This window comes from Apaloderma vittatum, unplaced genomic scaffold, assembly GCF_000703405.1.
Source record: "Apaloderma vittatum isolate BGI_N311 unplaced genomic scaffold, ASM70340v1 scaffold1081, whole genome shotgun sequence".
NCBI classification, from domain to species: Eukaryota; Metazoa; Chordata; class Aves; order Trogoniformes; family Trogonidae; genus Apaloderma; species Apaloderma vittatum.
Window position 1 is genome coordinate 25,846 of NW_009700610.1, and position 10,545 is coordinate 36,390.

The 10,545-nt window shown below is 39.1% G+C and overlaps 1 protein-coding gene across 1 annotated transcript in view; it reads right to left on the reverse strand.

Moving 5' to 3' along the window:
- UPF3A (UPF3 regulator of nonsense transcripts homolog A (yeast)) overlaps positions 1–8,655 on the reverse strand; it is a 19,995-nt gene extending 11,340 nt beyond the window's left edge. The window contains exons 1-4 of the mRNA XM_009878791.1: positions 8,543–8,655; positions 3,746–3,852; positions 1,651–1,749; positions 1,445–1,555 (exon numbers count right to left, since the gene is read on the reverse strand). Of these exons, the coding sequence (XP_009877093.1) occupies positions 1,445–1,555; positions 1,651–1,749; positions 3,746–3,852; positions 8,543–8,655 (430 nt within the window). The remainder of the gene's footprint in view (positions 1–1,444; positions 1,556–1,650; positions 1,750–3,745; positions 3,853–8,542) is intronic.
- Positions 8,656–10,545: the final 1,890 nt, after the last annotated feature.

Genomic DNA, 10,545 nt, shown 5'->3' on the forward strand with positions numbered 1-10,545 from the left:
TTTGAAACTGAACATACAACTAAACTCTTGTGCCATTTTGCTATAAACATGCTATTCAATGAAGTTATCTTTAGTTTTATATTGATAGCAATGGCCATGGTTTTGAACAGCAGAAAACAAAAAGGAAATGGTTTGATTTACTGCGATTTAACAGAAACATTAAAACTCCTAATGTACAGCTGCCTTCAGACAATATTGTTACTCAGAAATCTGCAACTCTCAAGACTAGTAATTATCATTGATAGAAAGTTTTTAAGTTAACAAGTCTTTCTTGAAATTCTAAATTTCCTGCAAATTGTAAAATTAGGAAATGCTGACTGCTTTTACTCTGCTGCCAAATACTAGGGAAGATTTGGGGTAAATAAACATTATTAGGGAACTTTTCCCTATCTACAACAACAACAATAAAAGTTTTATTGGTAACACAATTATCTAAATGTCTATACTTCTAACATTTCCATTTCCTCTAAATCATTGCAGTTCCAAATCTATCCAGCCAACTCTCAAGCAGCACTAATGAGTGACAGGACAAGAGGAAAGAGTCTTAGGTTGCACCAAGGGAGGTTATTAGGGAAAATGTCTTCACCAAAAGGGTTGTGAAGCATTGGAACAGGCTGCCCAGGGAAGTGACGGAGTCCCCATCCCTGGAGGTATTTAAAAGACGTGCAGATATGGTGCTCAGAGACATGGTTTAGTGGTGGACCTGGCATCGCTATGTTTATGGTTGGACTCAATGATCTTAAAGGTCTTTTCCATCCTAAATGACTCTATGACTCTACGCCCTATTCTAGGATTCTAATCAATAGACATGTCTACTTTTCACTGCAAATAATAGAAAAGATCCATTTTTTTTCCTACTCAGTTGTCACACAGAAAGATTAAGTGTTCTGCATGTTGTTATGTCGAGATACAGAACATCAATATTCCATGTCATCCTGAAAACTAGATACCAGCATTTAAGATTTCAGCATTGATCTTACTAAAGATTCCCCCCCGAGACTTTGAAAGTCATGCTGCATGCATAGAGAAAATGAGGTGTTGCCTTACTTTCAAAGCTTTTGCAGAATCTTGACTGTGAGAACAAAGAGAGATCATTTCATGTTTCTCAATAAAAGCAGCTAGTATCAGGGATCAATTGTCAAGTATTCAGCTATTTTATCTTTTAAAAATAAATATTCAATCTGTTGATACACCTGTAAGTATTCAGAAGTATTATGGACTTATTTCTGAAGCCACCGTGCATGTAAAAATTCCAGTTAAGTCAAGTCATTCCATGCATAGAGACTAAAGAGAATAGGACGCTACTTGGCTGGATAACAAAAATTTCACTGAGATAATCTCAACCAGGTAGACTGAACATGTCAGCTCCTGCAGGTAATATAACAAAGATATAAAAATAAGGTATTTAATATTCTCAATAACAAGAAAAATCAAGAAAACAGACCAATGAGTTCCCTTGTTTTGGCCTCAATCTCTCCCAAAAGAATCTCAGGATTGGCACAGATTTTCTCTTCATCAGCACAATAACCCTCTAAAAATTTCCTATATTCTGGATCTGTGAAGAAAAATTTTTGAATTATGTTAATACGTTGCAACGCACGACAGAAACGGAATCTGTTTGCCACTGTGATGCCACGAAAACATGTTTACCGTCTTCAATGCTCCCAGCTTTGGCATCTTTCTTCTTTAGCTTCTTTTTTGAAATCTTCTGGAACGGAGCAAATTCAACCACTGCAGGATACTCCAAACCTTAAAAGAGATCAATGCTCAATTTTCTGAGAAGAAACCTTCCCTATATTCAAGTAAGATTATAAAAGCTCATGAAACTTGTGTTGGGCAGTCTTACTGGAAATCAAAGGTGAATGTTTCTACAATCTTACCCCAAACTCCTAATGAAAGATTCCATGTAGCAGTATTTCAGATTCAAAAGAAAATACATTTATATTTTGATTATATGTATAAACATGAAATATTTTTGGACATTCTAACAAAGACCATTAAAATTAAGATGCCAACTGTTGCACAACAAAATTCTTGCATTATCACTTTTAACTCCCTCTTGATTCTTCACAGATATTGACTAGAAAAATTTATGTAAAAACTCAGCCTGTCAAGTAATAACCACTACTGGGAAATGGATCTTTAATAATTTTGTTTCTTCTGCAAAGTTTTGTTGCTAAAACTCTTAAAAAACCAAATAAATGCTGGGTAATACACAATCATAAAACATACCACCTTCTTTCAGAATCAAAACTGTAAAATTCAGCATGGAGAATTGCGTGAAACTTCTTTTTTTCTGTTTAAGATTGACTACGCAACTTCTTGCCTGTGCTTATTGGTATGGATTTTTTGTTTGTAATTCTGCCTTAAATACTTAATTCATCTTTGGGCTGGAGTCAGAACTTTGTGTAGCTTTTGAACTTCACCTAGTTTCCACTTGCAGCAGGTTCAAGACTATCCCTTGCTCAAGTCCACTGAAAACTTGGCTTAAACCTGCTAGAAGATTTATTAACCTTATCAAACCTGGTAATCCTTGTTTTAATTTTAGCCTCATAAATGCAACATCATCACAGGCCTCACCAGAGGGCACCTTTGATTTTTTTTTCAAAAATCATGCTCACTATTTGCACAATCATGCAGAACTGGCCAGCTGTGTCCAAGCTGTTTTGCAAAGTACAGAATACTCTGGCTTCGGTCCAGCATAACACTGAAGAAAGTGCTTAATTTAGGCAGAGTGAAGTCTTGGCAGAATCATAGCTTCTTTCTAGTTTTTAATCTAAAAAAGTAATCTAAAAATTTAATGAACTGGAAATCGAAACACTGCGAGGAATGTGTTGTTCTCCACCTCTAAGAAAATCCATCCAAATCTGATTAAGTTAGAAGCCTGCAAAATATCTTAGGTAGGAAATGCTCAAGAATTGGTTCATTTGACAGACTAACAGTCCTTTAGAGATTAGGTCTCCAGCAAAAGCGGACAGGACTACTTTTCATAGGACCTTGGCAAGACCAAGTCTACAGAATAGATCAGAACCCCACGAACCCATGTCTATTTTGTCCAACCCACGCATTTTTTTCCAGAAGGTGTGAGTGAATGAGGCAAGGAACTGCTAGGGGGAAAGCACTATTTCATTGCTATGGCAGTTTCATGCTAGTGGAGGAGACCTGGATTTAACCACAGCTATATTACAATTTTTCTTTGCTGTTGGGCAAGGTTTCATACACCAGATGTTTTAGAGGGGCCAACCTTGGAATTTTAGATCGTCTGCAAATGCTCTAAAAAGTCAAGCTGTACATATCTCAAAGCGGGTGACCAAAATGATGGCCAAGTTTTCATCTTGCTTTTTCAAAATGGGAATAAGTGGCACAACTTTCTCACAAAAACACACTAAAGATGTAAGAAGTCATGCTTGCAAATGTGTTTAATCACTGTTGTGATGAATTATGAAGCTTGCATAAGGTGATTACCTTAATAGGATCTTGACAGCATATTGCTAAATGTACAAGTGTACACTATTGCTTAGTGTACCAGAATGCAGAAAAAGCATGCACACCACACAGACAAGCAAGACTGCATGGACAAACACACCCTGCACTTCGCTATCTTTTAAGTGCTATATTTTAATATATTCTTATGTAATTAACTGTATACTGAGGGAAAAAAAAAGTGTAATTAGCAAAAAGTAAATTAATGATCTAAAATGGTATATGTATATGTACACACTGAATATGTTACAAACAGTCCAACCTTTATTATCAATGAAGACATAGCCATCAAAGCGATCTCTAAAAAGAAGGATGTCCTCAGGATTTCTAAAGTTTATGTATGCTCTTGAGTAGAGATGAGGATAAAGGCTGCAACAAGAAACAATTTTATTTTCTGTTATTTACTATTTTGTTCAGGACTAGAGAAAAAGTAAAACTAGAAGGAGCATACTGCAATTCTCCTCTTCTTTGAGAAATGTCTACCTTAATCATTCATACAGAAGTCTTTAGGTATATGTATCCAATTATGTGTGTGACAAAAAGTAATTGAACAACTGAGTTCCTGGATGCAACTGTGAAATTTATTCTGAACTGAGACAAATACTTCTTGCTTGTTTTGTCTCCCTAAATTGCCGAGCATGCGCTTCCACTGTACAAGACCAAAGCTTTAAGTCTACTATGCCATTATTTAAAAGATATGAATAACAGCAATGCTTCTGGGGAACTTCTTGGGGATGCTAAGAAAGTCTTCTGTCACTGAAACAGAAGAAGGTAGGTAAAAGCTCCCAGTGAAAGTGCAGTTGCCAAGCTCTCACTGTATTTGAAGAGATTTCCACCTTTAGGTATGATTAAATAACCTGGTAATTGTCAAGGCAATCTGCTGAATTCTACACAAATATATAAACCCCATCTGACATAGATGTGCATCAACATATATGCAACGTCTAGTTGCGAAGAACAACTACTGTGAAAATCCAAAGCACTACTGGCAAAAGAAAGAACAAGTACTTACCTAAAATAATTCTGATTCTTCAATAATTGGCATAGATCTCACGCCAAGACTAAACATCTAATGTGCCTGACAAAAACCTCAGAGCTGGCACACCACCAATCACAACGAAACGGAGGTAATTTAATGAATTATCAACCATCAGCTAAGTTATTGTGAGTCAGGGCATGTACATGCTTTAAACCCTTGCAACTGTGATATAAAACAGTTTGGCTTAAACTGCCTTCAGTGACAGCTATGTGTTATGTTAGGTTTTTGAACGTATCTGAACACAAGCCCGTAACTTAAACCTATGTTCATAATACTGCTGCCACACGGGGCCTGTTTTCAGATAAACTCACCAGGACACAATAAACACACACAGTTGCAACAGTATTTCAATCCTACAGCTATTTCTAAATCAGATTTCACAATGAGTCAGAAAAAGCAAAAATATGGGTTGGATCACAGGCTCCACACATGTGGCAGCTGATATCAAGAGAGTTACTACAAACCAAGTAATTTTTTCTTTTTCAAATGTGCATCCATGTGGATTCCACTTTGGATGTTAGAAGGTGACCATGAAAAGCAGCGCTGCCAATAACAAACCAAGGATTTTGTAAACCTATGAAATTTGCGTTTGATATTGTAACCAGAAGAAATGTTTAAAAAACCAAGTGGATAGACTTTTTCATTTAGATGTTTTGCAAATACCAGCTACAGAGTGCTTCTACAGCATGCAGAGCATAAACCTTCTAATTTTAAAGAAGAGCTATTTCATCCATATATACTATCTTTTGATATTCTAGGATAGGAATACCATTGAGTGAACCAGGTAACCACAAAAATGCCTGCTAGGGCACAGCCCTGGCTATGCTGCTGCCACACAGCAGCACTGAAAGATGCTATAGGTGCGGCACAGTCCCTTCTCTGCCTCAGCTTATAAAGATGCCACACAGCTACAGACTGCTTGCAAGCAACCTCACGACAGCTGGACCAAACAAGCACGGTGGCACGTGACTGTGCTTTGCCATGGGGTTCTGCCAACCCTGCAGAATCTGCTATGAACACACCTGCAAACCCCCAGTCCACACGTGCAACACAAGAGAGGTATCTCGAGGGTAGCTGTGGAGTTGCCACCAAACTGCAAAGCAGATGAAACAAGCCAGCTTCTCTCTCATCAGTTCCAAAGCAAAACAAACAAACAAAGTCACATTTTTCATAATTACATACAGCTAAAAAAAAATCTTTTAAAAAGGCCTACAAGTGTATGTAAAGGAGGAAATTTTACTGTGTCAATCTATAGCTGTGCTGGAATAAATGTTTCTTTGCTGCCTAATGGCTGGAACAGTGAAGAAGTCTCTTTTGATAACTGGTCACTCTCAGAGGGAAGTAAACTTCCCTCTCTGTCACGTTAGCAGGACTATTCTTAGGTTTCATCTTTAAATTAAACGAGGCCTCATGCTAGAGACTGATATGGTTATACACTTAAAGTGCTTAAGTTTTACAAGTCAATACCAGGAATCCTGAGGAAGCATTACATTTCAACCCAGTTATTTCCTGAGATTAAGAAATTAATTTTCAGTTCCTAGTCTAAACAACTACTTTAGTGGCTATCCATCTTCAGTTTTTTGTAAGATAATAAACTGATCAAAGACTGGGACTCACAAGTGTCCCAGCCAGTACCTTACCGTGGCAGTTCTCCATCTCAGTGCGCAGCAAATCACTTCATCATACAGTTGGATTAATTTATTTATTTTTCCCCGCAGTAACTTAGAACCTTACGGTTGGGTGCAAAACCACTGTGAAACAGAACTGAAAATACAAAGACTTACTCCTTCCCTGTTTCCTTTAGCTTGTACATCAGCACCACCTGTTTCATCTGCTTTGGCAACACGATCTTTTCCTGGTACACAACATATTTGTCTAACATTTTCAGTTTAGGCTTATCAGAGTGAGTATCTTTTGAAATACAAAAATATTTTATATGGTTATTAAGCATTTATTAGTATGAAAAAGCTGAGCCTGAAGTGTATAAACAGGACTTTGGGAAGCAGAGATTTAGAACCTACCTTGCACATAAGAGTTCCGATGTTATTGCTATATATTATTAACATCTTCAAGAACTTTATTTAAATCATCACAAACAGACAAAAATATAAAAGCATGCTTGTGCACAGTAGGATATTGATGTGCACACTAGCACACTAAAATAGGATTGTCTGTCCATTACTGTTACTATCTATCAGGGTAGAAGGTTGTAGAAACATGACTACAATAATCCTTAGCAATTACAGGTTCCTTCTCTGATGGGGCTACTTCTGCAAATAAAGAGTTGGTTCTCATACACATGCAAGTGAGCTGCCAGAGTGCTCAGTGCACGAAAGCCCGATCATCGAGTGTTTCAGACTTGTCTGAGGGTCCTTACTCAGCAAAGTGTGCAGCTGAGACCTACAGGAGGGCCACTGGATGTTGTGTGTCTCTCCTTTCTTCCGAGTATCTACCCGTGTTTTTATTCTCACTGAATTCTCTGGACTGGTTGCCACCACGCACATGGTTCAAGATGTAGAAAACTCTAATCAGTGAAAGACAGAGGGCACTGCAGAGAACATGCCCATTTTGTCCTGCAGCTCTTCCTGGTAGCTGGAATGACATGAAGGCACATCCACAGAGTATTCTGAAGTTTTGTGAACCATCTGTAACATGACAGATTACTGCAACAATGCTTTATACTCAGAAAACCGAGTTCTCCACTGGATGAGACTAAGTGTATTAATCTTGTCTCTAACTTACAATTTGTGGAAGTTTACTGTATGTTCTAGAGTACATGAACAGGTAAAGAGCTAAACCATCAACAGATGCACATGGGTATACGGTTTTTGGCACTGAAAGGGGGTAAAGAGGAAAAAGTCATCCTGGGTCAGTCAAAGAACAAATAAAACAGTTAAACCCATTTGGAAATACAGATGAGGTTCCAAAGAAAAATGTAAGTAAGCACAAAGATTTTCAATCAGACTAAACTCTCCTCTTTCCTAAATTCATACCCTTTGTGGTACTCCCAGAAAAGCTGAAGCACCGACCATTTAGTTGCTGCACATACGTGTAACAGTCTAGGTCAGGCAACCACAATGAAGTCTGGCTAAATAGACATTTGTTCTTTTCCAGATGAGGACTTGACTCTGAGAGAACCTACAGAGTCAAAGTTAACCATCTAATAACAATGTGGTGACAAAAAGTGGCAGTACCTTTTCAAATAATATCAGCCCAGAAACTGGCACGTTCCAAGTGTAACTTGCTACAAACAATTCCCTGCAAAGAAATGCCTATCTGCTACGAGTGGGGTCACCTGTAACTTTAAAAGTTGGTCAGCAATAAACACCCAGTCAACAGGAAGAATCTGGTGCCTGTGGAGGATCATTCATTGCAAGGTAAGACAGGCTGAAGGGCAAGATGGATCTTATACTTCTTTTCCTCAGAGCACATGCAGATGTAGCATACAGGGTATTTTGTTTATTTTAACGGTTAAGTTCCCTCTCTTCTGGAAATCATTTTGTTTGAACAAGAATCGTATTTTACCACTGAGTAAATTATATAAATATACCAGCAATTCTGATTTATTTTAAATCAACTAGCATTTCTCTTTCTTTAGCTCTGAATGAGACTTAAATAAATAAATATGCATTACTTTTTTTTAAAAGAAAAAAAAATAAATATAAAAACATGCAAGGAAACAAAGAAACTAAGCTCAAATGACACCCTAAGTTGACTCTTTCACACAGCCAATAAACAGTCTGTTGCATTTTACCAAGGAAAGTTAAAAGAAATATCACAGTTTCATACAAAATTATAACCTGTTCACACACAAGAATTTTTTGCTTTAAAATCACTAGTGTAAAAGAAAAGGGCAGGAACGCACTGCCTCTGCATATGTATCAAGCTTCACAAATATTTTAAGCATCTAACAAAACCAACAAAAAGGGCTTGAAGGTAAAAATGTGTGATTTGATATGTCCAAAATATCTTCACTAGGTTTTAAGCACCTGGAAACCTGCACAAACAGCTCATCCTCACCTGGGATCAGCAGTGCAAAACTCAAAATAATCATGGGCAGGTAGAGGATGTAGCTGTTCCTCCAGTTGCTCCTTAGTTAGACAAGGAGGAAGTCGTCGAATAACTACCTGCATATATAAAAGAAAATGGAAATTTATCTTTGATCTAAATACTGCAATAAGAAACTAAACAAATCCTTCAAAAGCTCTTCCTCAAATTGTGAGCTTCAACTGGAGCATAAGCCTCCTAGTGATTTACCTTCTTGGACTCAGTTTCTGTTAACATTGTAAAATTGTACGGTAACTGAAATATTCTGATTAAGAGCTTGAGAACCACTGCAATTTAGCCAAGAACAGAAGATATTAACAAATAACCATAAAATAGATATAGAATTTGTACAGTACATATTTTAAAACAATATTTAGTTTAAATATTTTAACCTACAAGCTTTTAAGTCTTTTATTAAAACAAAGTTTTAGTGTGTCAGGTTTATATGTCCAGGTGCTGGCAGTGCGGGCTGCAGAGGTGGCCACTGTGAGGAGAGGCTGGGGCTGCCCCATGGTGAACATAGCCAATTCCAACTGATCCATGGCAGGGGCCCTCAGCTATGACGGTGACACCTCTGGAAAAGCGCATTTAAGACAGTACAGAAAAGGCTGCACAGCAGTGTGTGACAAAGGAGTGAGGTGGAAAAAAAAAGGTCTGAGAAATAGCCCTGCAGACACCGAGGTGAGAGAAGAAAGAGGGGAGGAGGTGCTTCTGGCACTGAAGCAGAGATTCCCATAGAACAGACAGCGGTGAAACAGGTTGTCTCCCTGCGGCCCATGGAGGACCAAAGCAGAGCAGATATCCACACTGCAGCCCCTGGGTGACCCCGTGCTGCAGCAGGTGGAGATGCCCTGAAGGGAGCTGTGGCCCATGGAGAGCCCACCTAGGAGCAGGTTTTCTGGCACGACCTGCAGCCCATGCAGAGGAGCCCAGGCTGAAGCAGGTTATCCTGAAGGACTGCAGCCTATGGCGAAGACCCACACTGCAGCAGTTCATGAACAACTGCAGCATGTGGGAAGGAACCCCACCGGAGCAGTTCATGAAGGACTGCATCCTATGGCAGAGACCCCATGCTGTAGCAGGGAAAGAAAAAAAAAAGAGCGTGAGAAGTAAGGAATACCAGAGAGGAGTTGTTACGTTCTGTCCACAACCCCCACTTCCCACCCTCCTGCACTGCTTGGGGACAGGACAAGTGGAGCCTGGGACGGAAGGGGGGAGTGCAGGAAGGCATTTTCATCTTTTCTACTCACCATTCTACTTGAAATATTTTATTAGCAATAATCTAAATTAATATCCTTATTCTCTCCAAGTTGCGTATGTTTTGTCTGTGTTTTGTCATTGTAAGTGATCTCCTTGTTTTTATCTCAATCCACAAGTTTTTTCGTCTTATTTTCTCCCTCATCCTGCTGCGGAAGGAGCCAGAAAGTGGCTGGCCAGGGGTCTGGCAGCCACCCAAAGTCAACCCACCACACTCAGGTGAAGTGGCCAATAATAAAAGCCAGGAAACCATACAGAAACCTTTGGGACAGAACATTGCCAACCCACATAACAGTAAAATGGCCATCAAGCTTCAGACAATCTATCTGCATTTCCTGCCAATACCTGAATTTAACTTAAGTTACAGTGATTTTCAGTGCTTCAGTTTTCTAGTTTTCAGTTTTCTAGAAAATGGGAATAAGATAAATCTCAGAGTACTCTGTATAAACATTCTTTGAAAACAAAAGCCAGGGCGAGGGAAGTGCTCTTGTCCTTGCAGGAGCTGCTTGGCCACAGCAACAGTCAACCTTGTTTTCTGAAGAACGAAAGGTGAAATGGCAGGCAAATTTGCAGCACTTCTGCCCGGGGAATCTCAAGACACCGGAATAAACACCCTCGTTCTGCAGATGAACCAACATCCGTCGAAACATCACGGAGCCCTCTGAAACCAGAGCCCAGACGGCCCAGCGAGGCCTACCTGGGCCACGCCCCTCGCTGCC